Source organism: Lepidochelys olivacea (genome assembly GCF_965140295.1).
Source record: "Lepidochelys olivacea isolate rLepOli2 genome assembly, chromosome: 1".
NCBI lineage: Eukaryota > Metazoa > Chordata > Testudines > Cheloniidae > Lepidochelys > Lepidochelys olivacea.
In genome coordinates, this window is record NC_140411.1 from 258,296,088 (window position 1) to 258,314,066 (window position 17,979).

General features: G+C 46.6%; 1 protein-coding gene across 1 annotated transcript; it reads right to left on the reverse strand.

The window, feature by feature from the left end:
- Positions 1–2,224: 2,224 nt before the first annotated feature.
- On the reverse strand, positions 2,225–14,229 carry FOXRED2 (FAD dependent oxidoreductase domain containing 2). The gene is made up of 9 exons (XM_084617329.1): positions 13,738–14,229; positions 12,597–13,154; positions 11,300–11,551; positions 10,151–10,420; positions 9,345–9,511; positions 8,459–8,624; positions 7,695–7,936; positions 5,491–5,661; positions 2,225–4,739 (listed from the first exon to the last, which is right to left on the reverse strand). The coding sequence occupies exons 2-9, from the start codon at positions 13,133–13,135 to the stop codon at positions 4,477–4,479; spliced, it is 2,070 nt and encodes a 689-aa protein (XP_084473455.1). The 5' UTR covers positions 13,136–13,154; positions 13,738–14,229; the 3' UTR covers positions 2,225–4,476.
- Between the last annotated feature and the right edge of the window lie 3,750 nt (positions 14,230–17,979).

Here is a 17,979-nt window from a genome sequence, read left to right on the forward strand (position 1 = left end):
TCACTGGACTAAACAGCTGAAAGAGGAGTAGCGGATCCATTGCTGCTGTTGCTTAATTCACCCTGCTCCTTCTTTAAGATTTAGACCTAGAAACGTGGGCCTGGATGCATCAGTCAGGACTGGGACCCCCTTGTGCTAGATGTACAAACATACATTATGGTCAAATTCAAGTGTTTCAAAATCATGAGTCAGGTCCTAAAAATAATGAAAGTGGCTGAACAATCACAAGTGATTTTGTTTTTCAATATATATTGGATTCTTTTTATTTCCCTTTGGGGTTCTGAGCCTTGTTTTCCAGCTTTGTTTCACAACTATGACTTTCACTGATTAAAAAGTATGTTGCAATTCTCATGCAGACTCTTGAGTTCAGGAGATGGAGATTTAAGAAAAACAAAACCTCCATAGAACACCCACGCTCCCACATTAAATGATGTGGACAACCCAAAAGTGTCATTTTTCCTTATGAGTCAGTACAGACTCTAGTACCCCACCACAGTGGTGTGCAGCATCACAAGTGCAGAATGGCCACTGTGTTTCAGATTGGGTCCAAAGCAATTTAGGATGATGTGAATATCAGATGATTATCATCCCCCCTATTGTCTTTGTGCCAACAGACTGATAAGCCAACCCTTAGCCTACTACCTCACTGTACATTGAAGTTGCTACTGGCAGTGATTTCTGCTACAAGGTACAAAAAGGCAAAAATTTTCAAGCCAATGATAGTCATTACCACAAATAAAATCTTGCTAATTGTGGCACCTTCATTCTATCCCTGTTTATTCACCTGACAGATGGCAAGAACGGTCTTACCATATTGTTTTCAGGTGTTTTTGTGGCCCACTGCTTTACAATGGGTACAAGCTGGGGTAGTAACAAAGCAAAATCATCCCAGTTTTGTGCAGTGAGCTCTCGTAGTCCCTGCTAGTTGCAATACAGCAACATCCCACTACTTTGGAAACAACACAATCTATTCTCGGTCTTTGTTAAACTAAAAGATCTAAAAACTGTCAAAGGGCAGGTGGGGTGGGAACTGTCTGTTGGGGTCCCAGAGCATGGCCACTAGTTAAGTCAAGGGGATGGAAGACCATGAGTGACGAGGAAGTCTCTTTGCTCTAGCGACTGAGGTGCCCTTCTCAACCCCCCTTCACAGAATTCAGTCCTGGCTGGCCTGAGAAAGCCCGTGTACTCCCAAAATAATGCTGCAGCTGCAGATATAGCTGTTTTTTGTAGGTTTTGCTGGCACCAAATTAGGATAATGGCAGGAATCAGCTACAAGGCCATAACCGCTTATTTGCCTCATTAATCGCAAGGCTAAGCAGACTGTGCTGTTGTTTTGAATTGCTAAAATGCTTGTTAAAGGTTGCCGGAAAAAGTATTGTTGTAACCCATATAAGGCAAAGCAGTTTTACGTGGCTGATGTGTAATGCAAGAGAGATAAGGAGTATAAAGGTATGTGACTCTGCCTGCTCAGTGTGCAGGATTTGAGATTCTTTTCTCTCTGTACCTTCTTTAGAGCTCCAAATAAACTTTTCTGCTTCTCCACCCCATTGTGTTTATTGGGTGACACACACCAGGCAATGAACCCCTGCTGTTGCTTGCCTCTGGCACTGGGTGCCAGCAACATGTCTTTCACAGCATTGTGGGGGAAAGGCTTTTTAAAAACACTGAGCTTAGATGAAAGGTGTTGTTGGATCAACAGCTTTGAAGACTGAAGGCACCTCTTTAGTCTCAGCTAGAGCAGCGGTCAGTCACTCACTCACACACACCCCCTTTCTAGAGCACAGTGTTTGTGAGTGGGCCAAATTTGGGCTGTGCTGGGTGAGGACTGTGTGTTGCTCCTGTGTCCCAGAGGGTGAGAGCAAAGGCAGTGCTGTGATTGGGGAGGGTAAATGGCACTGGTCAGATAAGTATTAGCCTTACAGTTTATTTGTCCGACAAGCTCCTTTTGTCCAAAACCTGTTGAACTAGATTAAAAAAGGATAGAACCCCATAGCAAGCATATGGGGGTAGGATGTAAGAGTGGCTTGTTTTGCTGTTAATTGCTTTTCTCAGATCACTAGTCAGTCTACCTTTGCATACTTTGAATCCTTTACTCCCTTTATGGGTCGGATCTAAAGCTCACTGACGTTTGTAGAAAAACTCCTATTGAGTCTCATGGTTATGGCCATACCTGCACGTATACCTATCTCCTCTGAGCAAAGGGTTAAAAAGCCAACAGGGGGAGTGGTGTAAATATTTCTTTAAACTGCACTGGAAGAATATAACCATACAAAACCTATACAACCAATTACAACAGGCAGTAATCCACTTCAACAGGAGATACAATAAAATTAAATTGAGCATCGGTATTAAAATGAAGTTCTGCTATGAAAAGTCATTACAAAAATGGCACTATGGAAGTTTGTGTTTCTTGCTCCTTTGTGACGTCCAGATCCAACTTGTCTGCTTTACAAGTAGAATGGTTTTCCCGACTACCATTCCTGCCTGGGATCCCAGAGGGACAATGGATTTGGATTGGTTCAAGTGCCACCAAAGATGAAGTTAGGACTTAACAAATGTTATTGATTACGTGAGAGTCAGAATGAATCATGCCCATTCTCTCAACTGTTCTGGCTCTGCATGGGTAGCAGGAGTAAACAGTAAAACCTTCTGACATTGAAGTTAACAGATCTGATTCAGACACACAACAGGGAGCGCACAGGTGGAGAAGATGATACCATTTTAAGTCACTTTTCAGAGCAGAACTGCAATCTAAGGCAACCCACACACTAGGAATTTATAGTCTTACGATCTTGAGTGGGGATACTACAGAGCGTGCTTTGTGTGTGTGTGCACGCATGCATGTGCGTACAGTGGGCCTGCTCTTGGCTTTAGTATTTCATAGACAATGAAACTGAACCTTTAGGTCAGACAGGCGCGTTAGCATTCTTACTGGCCCTCCTAATTCTACCCCCCTTGGATAGTCCACATGTAAGAAGCCCATGGTGAGTTTTGTGGGCTGCTTGGTGAGTACAGACTGTTCAACCATCTCCCTCTGGGCCAGATTCACATCCGGTGAAAATGGATGTAGTTCCATTAAAGAGAGAGAGTGGAGCAATAACAATTTACACCTTCTGAGATGCCAACCCTGTTTCTCCCGGTAGCAGCTACTAAGAGGATCCTTTGACAGCAGCAGCATTGTCACCAGTGTTCCCAGTTAAGAGTGACACTCCTTTCAATACCTCACTCATCTCAGTGCTCCCCAGCCTCCAGCAGCAAAGAGCTATAGGAACTGGGTCTTTATAGGAAGCGAAAGAAAATTTAAGGGGTCCCTGGGAAAGGCTACTTAGGAATCAGCTGACGGGGAGGGAATATTCAGGTCCACCCTCTCCTCCACCCATCTTACCAGGAAGCACAAATGTAAGGTATTCTCATGGATATGGGGAGAGCAGGAAGCATATTCCCATCTGCCCCTCCTCTACCTCACAGAAATCATGGGGACATAGGAAGACTGAGCTCAAACTCCTTGCTCTGATTAGTGGTTTCCAAGAAGTGAGAGGTCTGTGCCTATTAGGGAAGGAGCAATAAAATGCAGACAATTTACCATACAACATCTGAAAGCTATAAATAGAAACATCTGGGAAGAAAACTAGGAATACACATTTTAACTGGAGTGAAATGCACAGGAAGCTTTTTGGAAGGACATAGAGCAAATAGGACAGATATTTTGCTAAAAAATACAGGGACTATCCCTTCTAAATAGAAGCAGCTGGCACAGAATACCAACTCCACCAAGTAAAGGAATGGATAGGGTAGCAGGGCTAATTTAGTGACAGTTCACATTGGGTCTAGGCTTCCTAGGCTAGCTGCTCACCATTAGAGAGGGAGATGGCTTTTGGGACCCGTGTCCATGCAGTGACATTATATTGCCCTGCACTAAAACTAAATATACTGGCATGCACCTCATTGTCTCTATCAAAGGGCACGAAAAACTTTGCTTCTGAAGGTATCGCTTCTGAATTCAGTGGACATACAAATCTTCAAGTATACACAAGAATGTGCTGGACACAGCATCCAATGATCAGTCTCCAACCTGCCCTCAAGACATGTAACTGTGTCACATCAAAACCGAAAATATTTCATGGTAAGCCATCTATGCATCTCTTCTCTCTTTCTCTCCCCATATCTTTGGTCCCCAAAAGTTGCCCCAGACATTGGTCCATAAGATAAATACAACACTGTCTTCAAGCACCGTGGGCTCTGCAGGGACAAAGGAGAAGCCTCCGCCTCACTGAATCTCAGCTTCTAACTTATCCTCCACAGCACATCAGGCCCATCAGTCACAACAGATCTGAGCAGGTCTTTGGCAATATGTGGACAGCTGGAGGGATGGGCAGGAAGCCAGTGTCACATGAAAGAGGTTGGAATCTTGCTGCAGATGTGTGTTACAGTATTGTCACAACAGTCCCCATGGGTTTCAGTATGAATTGGGAAAGGTTAAAATTCATCCTTGGTATTCACAAGATGATGTAGGGGGCTACCTGGTATCATGTGATCCTTCAGCAACTGGTCACATGAACCTCTCTGGCCACCAAGCAGTTCATCTGTAGAGTGCATAACAGTGTGGTCCTCCAGTAGGCCGGCTTCCACTGCATGGTGCCTAAGTCTTTTGTTACCCACAAGCCCTTGCATTCGCAGGTATCCCTGCTGACAAAAGGGAGGCAGCTTCCGGTGAGTCAGAGCAAACAGGAAACAGGACTCTACAAATAAAAACAAAAAAAGATTATGTAGAGATGCTCCGTAAATGCTTAATAATTCAGGGTCTCCCAACAAGTCAATCATTCGGAACCAAAAAAATAAAGGTCAGGGACAGTGACAGCACTTCGCCAGCAAGCACCCTGACTTGATTAATCCAGAGTAATTAACTGTCTCCCGCAGAATCTGTAAATTCAGAGACGGAGGAACAGAATTTGAGGTCGAAACCTGGTTCTTCAATTTGGTAGCTCAGAGGTGCTTCTCTCTATGGCCCCATGAAATTCATATATAGGTTTCCCAACCCAGGAGGTGAGAGACTAGTTTTCCAGCTTTGGTATCACAGAGTTCTCATCTCTCATTCCACAAGCTGTCCCTACTGTTTCCAACTGAAAGCAGCTGTGGTGCTTGTCAGCACAAATCTCATTTCAGATGGAGGAGTGGGGAAGCTGCAGCCTGTGGGGTATTGAATCAAGACCTAGCATACACTCCCAGGAGAGAGGACCTGCCAAGGGGCACCCTGCTGTCCCTCTGCTTCTTGGGGCAATTAAGATCATAGGCTATTTTGGAATGGGTGAGCTCCTGATATGACCCAGCACTTCTTCCTGTTTCATGGAGTGCATCCAACTAGTAGTAAGATTTCCCAGCTGCCCAGTAGTCAGAGGGATCTTTCATGTTAACTAAACTGTTGGCCTGCTACTGTCCTATCTGAGTCAGATGCGTCTCCAAACCCCCATTGCCAGCTAGCGTCCAGCTTACCTGCAAAGAAGCTGCGCAGGTCAGTTTCCAGACAATTCTCCAGGAAGCGTCTAAGTGGGAGGATATGGGCATTTGGGGCAGTCCAGTCTGTCAGGAAATCCTCCACAATATGATGGACAGCATCTGGGCGGGGGAGAGGCCAGTCTGGAGGACAGAGCCTCATCTCACGCTCTGTTGACAGAACAGATCATATTAACAAAGGAGAAAATGTGCTTTTGTCCTCCTTTTCCAGAATCAAAATGGAATTCGAAGAGCTCAAGGAGATGGGATGTTAACACTGCAACAGCTATTCCAGCTTCCACTCCTGGCCCCCTAACTTGCAACACTGCACCTCGTTCTGATCTGCAGCATGAATCTCAGCTATTCCAGTCCTGGACTGACTCTCAGCTCTGTCAATGCCCCTCACTCCTGGCCCTGCAGCATCCCCTGCTTTTCCAATCCCGGATGGACGCGGGGGCGCGCGCACACACACACACACACACACGACACCCACCATTACTATTTTAGCTCTGATTCCTCTGAACCAGCCAGTCATGCCAAACTGTGCTTAGGCTTTATGTTATTATTAACCAAATTCACTTCCCTTGTGACCCATGCCAGAATCTGAAGCTAAGTCTCTGGAGGTGAAATGTCAACACTCTAATCTTTGGATCCTCCTAGGGAAATTCATTGTGTGCATTTTTATTTGCTTTGATGTTACGCTGCTTTTAAATCTTGCTCTTGGCTTCCTTCATCAGAGCTGGGGGTTCTCCTGTCAGTATATGATGTCTCAGAGATGGGTAAACCACAGGAGAGCAGTTGACTTTTGGCAACAACACTAGGCACCGCAGTACTTACACAACTCAGAAGTCACATGGCACCAGACAAAGGAAAACCATGCACATCGCTTCCATGGGATACCGGATTCTTCTGGACAGTTGAAATGTTTCCCCAACACCCCTTTTCTGGAACCAAACTTGAGGTTTCAACCACCATCTAGCCACTTGTCACAGTTTCAGGGTAAACGCACCTGTATTTCCCTCTCTGTGGTCCCTCGAGGGCACCCACTTAAAGATTTCGGTCTCCCAACTCCCACCTCTCCTGGGCAGTCTCACTCAGTTCTGACCGGGGTTTTTAGGCTGCACAGCAACTTGATCTCCACTGCAATATCTCCAGAAAGCCAGTCTGCCCAAATAGCCAGCATCTGCACTTTGCCTTCTCTCTGAGGGCTATTACCAGTGTATTGCCAGCAGTTACAAGTCACTACACAGCTCCCTCCAAGCAATCACATTTATTCTGAAGGTAAAAGCATTACAGAGAAAGCACATAAAGACAATAAAAGAACCTACACACATGCTTAAGAGCCTACCAGAGGTCACCCCCGAACTCCCAACACAGGACTCTGGTAGATGTCAGTTCTTCAAACCCCACAACTGGGTTTTTCCTGTGGTTACCCGTTCATATCAGTCTTTAGACCAGAATGAAGGCCCTGAATCGGTTTAAGCTTGGGCTATTTATCCAAAAGTCCTTTATTTGTCTGTTGGTCAGTGGATTTGAACCAGACTATGTGAGCCTTCCCAGGAAGTGTTACTTCTCTAGAAATGTTATAATCAGTGATTTCCCTAAATCCTCCTCTACTGTGTTCACTTCCTGGAGGAGCTGTTGTAGCCCTTCTCTATCACACCCTTCCATGGAGCGTATACAATACTTGGCCCACAATGATACATAAACCATTTATGCACTTAATACAACTGGTCTCCCAAAGATATTGCAGGAAGTTGCCATATCTGACGTGACTTCTGTCTTCTGGATGACTGAAGAGCAGCGCTGATGAGTTCTACAGAAACTTCCCTTCCCTCTTCCATTTCTTTATTTTGTATTCTTATTATTTTTACTACTGTAGGGCCTAAGGGCCCTAGACATAGACCAGGACTTCACTGTGCCAGGTGCTGTACAAACAGACGATCCCTGACCCAAGAGGCTTACAAGGGTCAGACAAGAGACAACAAATGAATATACATAGATGGGGTGGGTGGGTTACAAGTACACCATTAGCACCTACAGTAGTGGCTAGCATACCACAGGGGAGCAACTTCAAAGAAGCAGGGGAAGTTGTCTAGGATAGACTCAAAATTCCCTATTGTCCTGAACCATCCTTAACTTTCCATCTTGTATATATGGGATAATCAGGATACAAGGGTGAGGAGGGCTGCTTGTCAGCTTACCTGTGGGGAGTCGTTTGTAGTAATAAATAACAGGATGCAGGAAGTTAGACTGCCAGGCATGTTGTGCCTCCCCCACTGCTCGGTTGTAGTAGAAGACATCCTTGTCAGCCCCAGAAAAATTCTTCCCATACTCCATGATGACAACAAAGAGCCCGTTGTGGGCCTTTCTCCCTGTGTGCAATTCCAGCTCTGCCAGGATCCCGACTGGATACTCCTCCAGGTACTCAAATGCTGTGGCATTTCTAGGAGCCACAACCACATTCATGAGATCTTTCTACAAGGAACAATCTAACCAGCCAACAAGGGATTAAGGCAAATACATAGCACCCAATATATCCTCATAGGCTGAGGCCAATAAACGGTCATCAGATGGTAATGACTTTCAGTCATTATCCATCCAATTTGGACCAGACCTAGTGATGTAGGGATTTAAAAAGCTCAGTATCCTATTACAAGTCTCTATTATTTCCAGACAAAGGGACCCTTCTCCCCAGGGCTTAAATTCAGCCAAAGCCATCCGGTGCAGAGTCCTGGCGTACCCCATGGGGCTGGAGCCCCGAGCCCTGGGGCTCCGGGAAATATTTAAGCCCTGCTTCTCCCCATCCAAAACTGAGACAGCATATCTCATTGAAAGCTTTTCACCAGGGACATTCAAAGGGGAATCTAGGAATACAGTTTTGACTTCAGCAGGAGGTTTTGGTTTGTTTTAGCCCCCAAAGAGAAGGGACTTATTGATTAATCAGAGGGAATAATTACTCACTCACTCTCTCAGCAGAATGATGTCACCCAAGACACTGAACATCTGGTAGAGTCCAGACGCCTCATTCACCCGTTTGATGATGGAATTTGTCAGTTGTGTAATGGGGTAGACTGATGCTGGCCAGGGGACTCCGTGATGACGATGTTCCAACAAGTGATGGACAGCACGAGCTAAGACAGCAAGTCAAGAAAGAAAAGGCTCACTTTAAAATACAGCTCATACTTTTAAGATACTGAATCGCACAACAAGGAGACACATACAAGCAACATCATGACACACAAGATAGATTCTAGACTATAGCAAATCATGTGATCTCCACCTCAGCCAATCAGCACTAAGAATTCTCCCTAGGGTCACTCACACCCTGAGTGGACAGTCCTCAGAAAGCTGAGGTGATCCTAACCGGCTAGGAAGTAGGGGAGTTCTCTTAATGAATCATTTCATTAAGAGTGGCAGTCTCTCTCAAGTATAAGAATTTTCAAAAAATATTAAGGCCTCTGCCCAAAACTCTGCTCCATAAAACAGACCTCTCACCCACAACCAGTCACAAGACAATATACCTGATGGCAAGAACTTATGTATTGTGTTATATAAATAAGAGGTAGAAGGCAAGAGATAGGAAGACAAACTCACAAACAAAGACAAAAAACAAAAAATGACATAACAGATATGGGCCAAAAATCTTTTCCACAGCCTGTCCTTCACCCCATACCTTGCTATGCAATCACAAACTGGATATATCACATTCTCACAATGAGGACTGTGTGATATACTAAAGACTGAAGGTGATCTAGTAACATTCACTAATCCACTACTAGCCAGTGAATTGTTCCGTCCCACCTCAGCCCTTCTTTCCCAACTTTTGCCCATTCTGTACATCCAACGCTCACTTGTATATCGGAATCCATGGATAAAGCCCCCAGCAGATTTCCTGAAGTCGATAGAGTGGCTAGCAGCGCCCAGAACAAAGAGCCCCAGGGTGCCTCTTGACTCATAACTGGGTTTGATCAGAGGATACTTCTTCTTATTCCCTTTCCCTGGCATCAGCCTAAGAGATCTGGGTGCACAAAAGAGCAGATTAAGCCAGTCAGGAAGGGGAGATTTGAGGGTAGGTGGCTGAGCGTGTCTGGAGGGGCATAGGCTATGCTCTGGTCATTTTGAAAGATCTTGCTTCCTGCTTCCACTGCCCTCAGAAGGTTTTGTTCCTTCTCCAGCCAGGAGCACACAGGGAATTTTATTAGAAACCAAGAGTATCCATTTTAAGGTGGTTTTGGGTGGGGTCATATTTGGGTCTGAGCCACTTGACACAGTAACAACCCGTTTAAGAGGAAAGCAGAGTTACTGATATCATTTCCAGTCTGTATTATGAGATAAGCCAAGGCAGAGAGTGATGAGGATATGTGCTGAGGATGAAGACTAGAAAAAAGCTTCACTGTATGGATCTGTATCTGTACACCATGGATGCAGTCACCAGCTGACAATACTCACAGGACATCAGGGACTCAGGGCCTTCAGCTCCAGAGACATAGGCCTCTCCCCAGGGAGTCAAGGAAGCAGGTTTACAAATTCAAACTCCTCCACTCACTCAGGTCTGACATCCCATCTGTTAGAGGGCAGTGGTACATGCTCTCACACACCCACATACATAATCCACTTTCTCTGTTCCTGCCTCCTCCAGGCCCTGGTTCACCCTCACCTGTTGTAAATGGAGAAGTCAAACTTCCAACCCAGGCAGCGGATGACACGGTCGTAGGGTGCCCGGGTGGCAAAGTTGTCCAGCTCATCCTGTGGGAGAGTGATGGATTCTGCACCTGCACTGCTGTTGCTGTTCTCCAGATAGAATTTGAGAGTGATGTGCAGCTTCCCTTTCTTATCCTTGACAATAGCCAGATCTTCCAAGTCACCCTCCAGTAGCCCGTCCAAAGACTTCAGCTGGTATGTATCTAGAAGGCCATTGTTAATCGCTCTGAGAAACAGGGAGAATATAAGAAAGAGGAGGCATCTGGGGTTCAAAAACTGCTCCTGGAAACATGACAAGTTTATTACGCATCCTCCAATTCTGTCCCAAAGCACACTATACCTATCTCACAATTGGTGCCTTTTGTGTCTGTGGGAATTTGGTGCTGGTGAGACATGCCAGACTGACAGTGCTGGAGACAGACATCCTTTATGTACCACCCAAGCAGGTACAATGTAGATAGTGGCAGTACACGTTTCCTCCAGACTGCCTCACCAGTACACCTCACAGCAATAAAAGGAGAGCTCAGTCTCCATTCTATCTATGACCCCCATTCCCAGAGTATCTGAGTGTTTCATGGTCATTAAGGTGTTCATCGTCCAAACACCCTTGTGAAGTAGGGCAGTGCTATTATCCCCATTTTACAGATGGGGAAGCGAGGCACAGACTAAACTTGCTCAAGGTCACGCATGGCATCTGTGGCAGAGAAAGAAATTGAACCTGGGTCTCCCGAGCTAGGGCCCTAACCACTGGACTATCCTTCCGTGGTCCAGTCAATCCTGGGCCTCCCGTCTGAGGTAGCAAGCAAGGGGCCAATTAGTGATTGTAATGATGACAGATTTTATGATTTGTTTCCATTAGGAACTGTCAGAGACTCTCCCTACCAACTCATTTCACAGCCATGAAATAGACAACTTTCAGTAACTGCAAACCTGGGCTGGATTAAAACATAGGCCTACAGGTGAAAGGGCCCATATCCCCTTACTCATCCTCCAAGCTATTAGTCTGCTGTACCAGTCCTAACGGCCAGTCTCACCAGACAATGGCAATTTCACTTGGTTAATATTCAATTCACATTAAAACCATGAAGGAGAAGCAGCCTCATACCTTAAATCTCCAACATAGTGGGTGGCCCAAGAGAGGCGAACGCGGGAGCGGCTCACCATGTGTATGAAATTGGTGACGCCCAGAATGTTCTCGGCGGTCTCAAAGGCAGAGTTCCCCCGACCCAAGATCAACACAGTCTGGCCAGCAAAGTTCTCTGGGTTGATGGACACAGATTCATAGCCCTCAACATATTCCGAGCCAGGGAAGTTTACCACATTGGGAACCCATGTTCCAGTGGCTACCAACAATAGGCTGCAAAGAGACATGATAAGAAAGCACTGTCAACATTAGGGAATATAGGAATTGCCACATAAGATCTCATCCGCCATCTCACCTCCTGTAGTACAGGATTACACTACTGCTACCTTGTTCAGTGTAATATTCTGCAGCCTGCCATACTGAAGCAGCTGTTTAATGCATTTTTACTGCTCAATACTATACAGCATGGGTGGAAGCATCTTCCCTACTTCAGTTAGTGGTCTGCTTATTCTCCATACCAGGAGGGTCAATAACCCTTGTAATTTTATTCTAGCAAAGGCCATTGCAGATGCTATACGTAAGTGTCTAATCTTCTTCAACTCTCCCTAAGCTTTTCGTATTAAAAAACTAATGCCAGTGAGTTTCACAGGTTAACTATATGGTGCATGAAAAGTATTTCCTTCTACACATTTGAAATGTGTTGCCTTTCAATACAGTATATGGCGTGCTCCCTGTCATTTTATTATGGGACAGAAAATATCTCAATTAAAAAAAAAAAGATGATAATAAGATAAGCAGAATCATCTCACAGGCCATCTGTTCCAACTGTTATTTAATGTTAGGGCAACATCTAAGAGTTGGAAAGGAATATTGGGTAATCCTGACTGGCAACACTATCTGCTGTTCCAGTTCTGAGCTGTCCACACAACTCTATGACAGCATCTCTTCCTAACTGGTAGCAACCCATTATTCCAGTTCTGCCCAAATCCATCCTTCAGACAATGCACCTCAGACCTGACCTGCTAGTCCAGTTCTGGGCTCCTAAAGAGCATCTGGAAACATATAATAGGGTTTAGAATACAATCATCTCAGACTCAAAACGTTCATGGCTTTATGCCCAAATGGTTGTTTACTGAAACTGCTTTACCACGGGAATAGAAATAACACCTGTCAGCACTTCAAACTTCTGCAGTGTGATGTTGCTCAAGGAAGGTGGCACTTTTTCAAAAATAATGTCATGTCACCTACAACCAACAGGTAGCTACGTACTAGGCTCGTGGAAAGCTGCATAGCCGACCAGGCCCACTTTGCTGGTTACCTGCATCTGTAGTCCTGGCTGTTATGGTCTGTAAGAATGAAGTAATGGCCATTCCATGCCTGTGAGTCCCTCTCCAGTCTCACATGGATGATGGCAGTGTTGTACTGAACCCGGAGCTCCAACATGGAAGCAAAGTCTTCAAGGTAATGCACCATGGTGTCAGCCTCAGGGAAGAAGTCATGAGAGTAGTGTTGGAAAAGCAGTCGGCTGTCATGGCTGAGAAGGGAGTTCCAGTCATGGCGAAGATTGAACTCGCTGTTGGACTTGCCAGTGTGTCGTTTGTTGATGCTGATGAGCTTGCGATGGCGTGGATAAAGGGCAAAGAAGCTGCCAGGTGCATGGCTACGCTCAAAGACCACATAGTCCCGGCCTGCACGCTGGAGGAAATAGGCCATCTGCAAGCCTGAGGGGCCAGCACCAATGATGCAATAGTCGTGGTGTGGAAGGGCAGAGGCACTGTCAGTGCAGGAAGAGCCCAAGTAGAAGGCAAAGGTTAGGAGCAGGCCCCATGGACACTGGGCGGCAGGTGGGGCCATCATGGGAACAGCGAGGCCAGCTCTGTTGAAAACGAAATCCAGGCACAAGATACTTGCAAGAGCCCGGTGGGGCTACAGGTAAGTCACTCCAGCGCTCAGCTTTGGGGTGAATCCACCTTGGTGCCAGCACTGCAGGCCCACCAGGCGCTGCTATGGATGCGCCTAGTCCACAGCTCGCCACCTCCTTGCCCAGTCTCTGGCGCTAAACCCTTTCTCCTCCCTGGTACTCCTCCATCTTGGTAGGCCCCACATGACCGGGGGTCACAGCCCCCAAAATAGGGAACAGGGACACCCTAAGTGAACTCCCCCCAACTCAAAGGGAAAAGGGGGTATCAGACACACTGCCCCACACCACCGCAGCCAATGGGGAACAGGGATGTGAAGCCTCCAGCCAGTGGGGTGAATCACCCCCTTGCCCCACTCCATCCCAGCCAATGGGGTGCCAGTGCTCCGCTAAGCTCCCTCAATGGGGACAGGTGACCCGACCCCACCCTCACCCCTGGCCAATGGGCGCGACCCCACTGACCCTCCCCCACTCCCACCCAATAAGGAAAGAGGCGTGACCGGCGTCCCTGTGATGCGCCACATGTGACGTATTGACGCACCTAACACGTCGGGCTGTAGCCAATCGATCCAGGCAGGTCCCGTCCGGCTGCCCCGTAAACACCAAACTCGGACTATAGAGCCCCGGCGGCTGCGGTCCTCCTGCGGCGGATAGACTATACCCCACCAACGAGAGAAGTTGCAAGAGCGGCTATTCCTCCCGAGGGAGAGGCGGGCACTGAGATCGGATCGGCGCTACTCAGCTGCCCGGCGGAGCCGAGTCACGTGATGTAGGAGACGCGCTCCCTGTCAGCCGGGCTGTCGCCCCCGTGTCACGTGTCGGGGGTGAAGCTGCCCAGCAGGAGTCTTAAAGGGACAGGCCCAGATGAATTCCCCCCGCTGGCTGGGAGCTGAGCCAGGCCAGGCAGAGCCCAGGGTGCCCGGGGTGGGGGATGAGCCCCAGGGCCAGGAGGTGCCCGTGTGGGCGCCTGCCTGGGGCACTGACACCTTGGGTTTCTGTCACAGGGCTGGGCCAGCCCCCCATGACCTTTCCCCTAAAACAGCTGCAGTTCTCAGGGCCTTTCGCTGCCACCACCCAGTGTGGTGACGGGAACCCCCCTCATCTGACAGGCTCCCCCCCCCCCCCGCACGGGGGCGTCCCGGCACCACCACTGCAGCTACCGGCCGCAGAGACCGGCAGGCTCCGGGGCCCACGCTCGTTGCTGTGGAGTGCAGCGACCGCGGGCGGGGAAAGGCTCCGGCAGGGGAGGCACTAAAGCCCTGGGAGGCACAGCGTGGGGGTGCAGAGAGCCATTTAGGGTATATACCCTGGGGTTCAGGTGTGCAGGGCACTCTACTCTCCTAAGCTGCGCTTCACGGTCTGCACTGCTCTTTGTATCTCTGCAAGCTGGCTGTGCAGTATCTCTACTGTACATGCCACTGTACGGGTGAACCTACCTCTAGCTGGTGTTAGATATAAGAACGGCCATACTGGGTCAGACCAAAGGTCCATCCAGCCCAGTATCCTGTCTGCCGACAGTGGCCAATGCCAGGTGCCCCAGTGGGAGTGATCCTAACAAGTAATGATCAACTGATCTCTTGCCTGCCATCCATCCCCACCCTCTGACACACAGAGGCTAGAACCATTCCTTACCCATCCTGGCTAATAGCCATTGATGGACTTAACCTCCATGAATTTATCTAGTTCTCTTTTAAACCCTGTTATAGTCCTAGCCTCCTCAGGCAAGGAGTTCCACAGGTTGACTGTGCACTGTGTGTAGAACAACTTCCTTTTATTTGTTTTAAACCTGGTGGCCCCTAGTTCTTCTGTTCTGAGAACAAGTAAATAACTTTTCCTTATTCACTTTCTCCACACCACTCATGATTTTATATACCTCTATCATATCCCCCTTAGTCTCCTCTTTTCCAAGCTGAAAAGTCCTAGCCTCTTTAATCTCTCCTCATATGGGACCTGTTCCCTAATCATTTTAGTTGCCCTTCTCTGAACCTTTTCTAATGCCAGTATATCTTTTCTGAGAGGAGGAGACCACATCTGTAAGCAATATTCAAGATGTGGGTGTACCATGCATTTATATAAGGGCAATAAGATATTCTCTATCCCCTTTTTAATGATTCCTAACATCCTGTTTGCTTTTTTGACATGGTAATAAGTGTCCTTTCTGGGGAAATGGAAAAGAGTTGAGATGGGCTGGAGCTGTTGCTGAAGTCTGATCCTGTTTCCTTTAAGACAAAATAAGACCACAGCACAAATGGGGAGAATAGCAGCACAAATAAGGGAATGCAGCTTCTGTCTCTGGTGCCAACTTTCACTTGCAACCTCACTGCTGCAGAAACACAGGCACAGCACAGTGTCATCAACAATGGTGAGACTGGCTTTTAAGGCATTGCTTTGAGTTGCCTTTCTAGTCATAGGGTTGCAACAGTGTTGCAAAAGATGGAATTGCCTCCACTGCCTAAGCCAGACTCTCTTTAGACAGAAGAAGGCTGAGAAAGAGAAGAAATCAAGTGGGTAAGGAATATGATATGAGGGTGGGGGTGATATCAGGATCCCATGTGTCTCACATTCAAGGTGTTGTTTGGGATTTAGCTCTAACCAAAGTGTGTGGGGGAAGTCATGTTATCTAGGTCCCACTCTCTGGCCCAGTTTGGAAGTACCTCAAGATCCAGAAAGCCCCATGATGTGATGGTGAAGCTAAGAGGCAATGGAATCTACAGTCAGAAAGCTTACTCCTTCCAGTACTTGCATTCCCCCTGCTTGCTCTCATTTACTGAATCCCAAATAAACAATGTCAAAAGAGTGGTAACCTCCTCCCATTACCACTAACCAATCAAAACACATCAGTGATTAAACTATAAATGTTTTCTCTAATTTCTAGACTTTGCTCATTCTCATATGACCTCTACTTGACCCCTTATCGCAGTTCTTTTAATGTAAACAAGCCAGGTTGTACTAGTCTATTTGTGTCCAACTTTTGCTGACTTGGAAACAATTGTATGTAACAGGGAGAGCTGGACTTTTGATACCTTGGACAATTGATAGTACAGGCCTTTGCATAGCACTGCCCCCCACCCAATAAGACTAAGGGGGCAAATGCTTCTTTCCAGGAAGAAGAGGAGTCTAGGATGGCTCATGGAGAGGGGGCACAGCCTGATGCATCTGGAAGGGAGCTGAATTCCAGGCCTGTGTGAAATCCCTTTGCAGGATTCTGAGAAGTAATTCTTGCTGGAAGAGATTGGTGCAGGGAGAGAAGAGCAGACTAGCGTTCCATCTATATGATCTAAAGCAAAGGAAATACTGTATACACACCTGGTAGCAAATTCAGGGGAAGTAGTTTGCCATAGGAGGTTCCACTATAGCTGTAGCCACACTGATCAAGGTAGGACTGGTAATACATTGCATTATTAAAAGGGTGGCAGTATTGAATAGCAGAGAGAGTTAGGCCTCTGTGGCAGGCAAAATGAGTGCTATATATTAAATTGAAAAGCACTTTGGAATCAAAAGTGCTAATGAAATGGTATTTAGTACCTCCCTCCACTAATACACCAGTGCATTAGGAGGCAGGGGAGTAGCAACCTATTGACAGTAGCCTGTCCTCATCATGGACCTAACCACAGCAGCCACACCATCAGGGGCTTATTCACCTGCAATATCTACCAATGTGATATGTCATCATGTGCTAGCAATGCCTCTCTGCCATGTACATTGGCCAAAACGAACAGCCTCTATGCAAAATAATGGACACAAATCAGACGTCAAGAATTGTAACATTCAAAAACCAGTAGGAGAGCACTTCAATCTCCCTGGACACTCAATAACGGACTTAAGTGGCAATTCTTCAACAAAAAAAACTTCAAAAACAAACTGCAGAACTGGAATTAATCTACAAACTGGACACCATCAAATTAGGCCTGAATAAAGACTGGGAGTGGATGGATCACTACGAAAAGTAATTTTCCCTCTGCTGATACATCTTCTTGTCAACATTTGGAAATGGGTGATGTCCACCTTGATTGCACTGGCCTCCTTAGCACTACAAAAATAATTTCCCCTCTCTTGATATTCACCTCTTCTTGTCAACTGTTGAGAATAGGCCAGTTCCACCTTAATTGAATTGGCCTCATAAGCACGGACCCCACACTTGGTAAGGCAACTCCCATCTTTTCATGTGCTGTAATATTTATGCTGCTTACTGTATTTTTCACTCCAGGCATCTGATGAAGTAGGTCTTAGTTCAAATAAATACATCTGTTAGTCTCTAAGGTGCCACAAGGACTCCTAGTTGTTTTTGCTGATACAGACTAACACAGCTACCACTCTGAAACCACTCCTCATTTTCTACACTTACAATCTGAAGATTAGCATGTTCTTTCCCCTGCACCAGATAAGACATAAGGCCACAGGGAAACTGGTGGGATAGATTTCAGAGTAGCAGCCGTGGTAGTCTGTATTCGCAAAAAGAAAAGGAGGACTTGTGGCACCTTAGAGACTAACAAACTTATCTGAGCATAAGCTTTCGTGAGCTACAGCTGTAGCTCACAAAAGCTTATGCTCAGATACATGTGTTAGTCTCTAAGGTGCCACAAGTCCTCCTGTTCTTTTTGGTGGGATAGAGAAAACCCTGCAGTACCCTCATCCAACCAGTTCAGCCTGCCAAAACTATTAGTACCACCCCCCTCTGCAGAACTGAGACATCTACATTAGCTTGATTGGGAATTCCTTCATGGGAGAAACTCCAACCTAGGGCACTTTTTGATGTTCCAAACTACAAGCTGTCAGAGGAGCT

Coding starts and splice junctions, on each gene's coding strand:
- FOXRED2 (XM_084617329.1), bottom strand. CDS start 13,135: ATGATGGCCCCACCTGCCGCCCAGTGTCCATGGGGCCTGCTCCTAACC. Junction 7,937..8,458: donor GACATCATTCTGCTGAGAGA/GTGAGTGAGTAA, acceptor TGTGGCTCCTAG/AAATGCCACAGCATTTGAGT. Junction 4,740..5,490: donor CCTGCGCAGCTTCTTTGCAG/GTAAGCTGGACG, acceptor TTTTATTTGTAG/AGTCCTGTTTCCTGTTTGCT.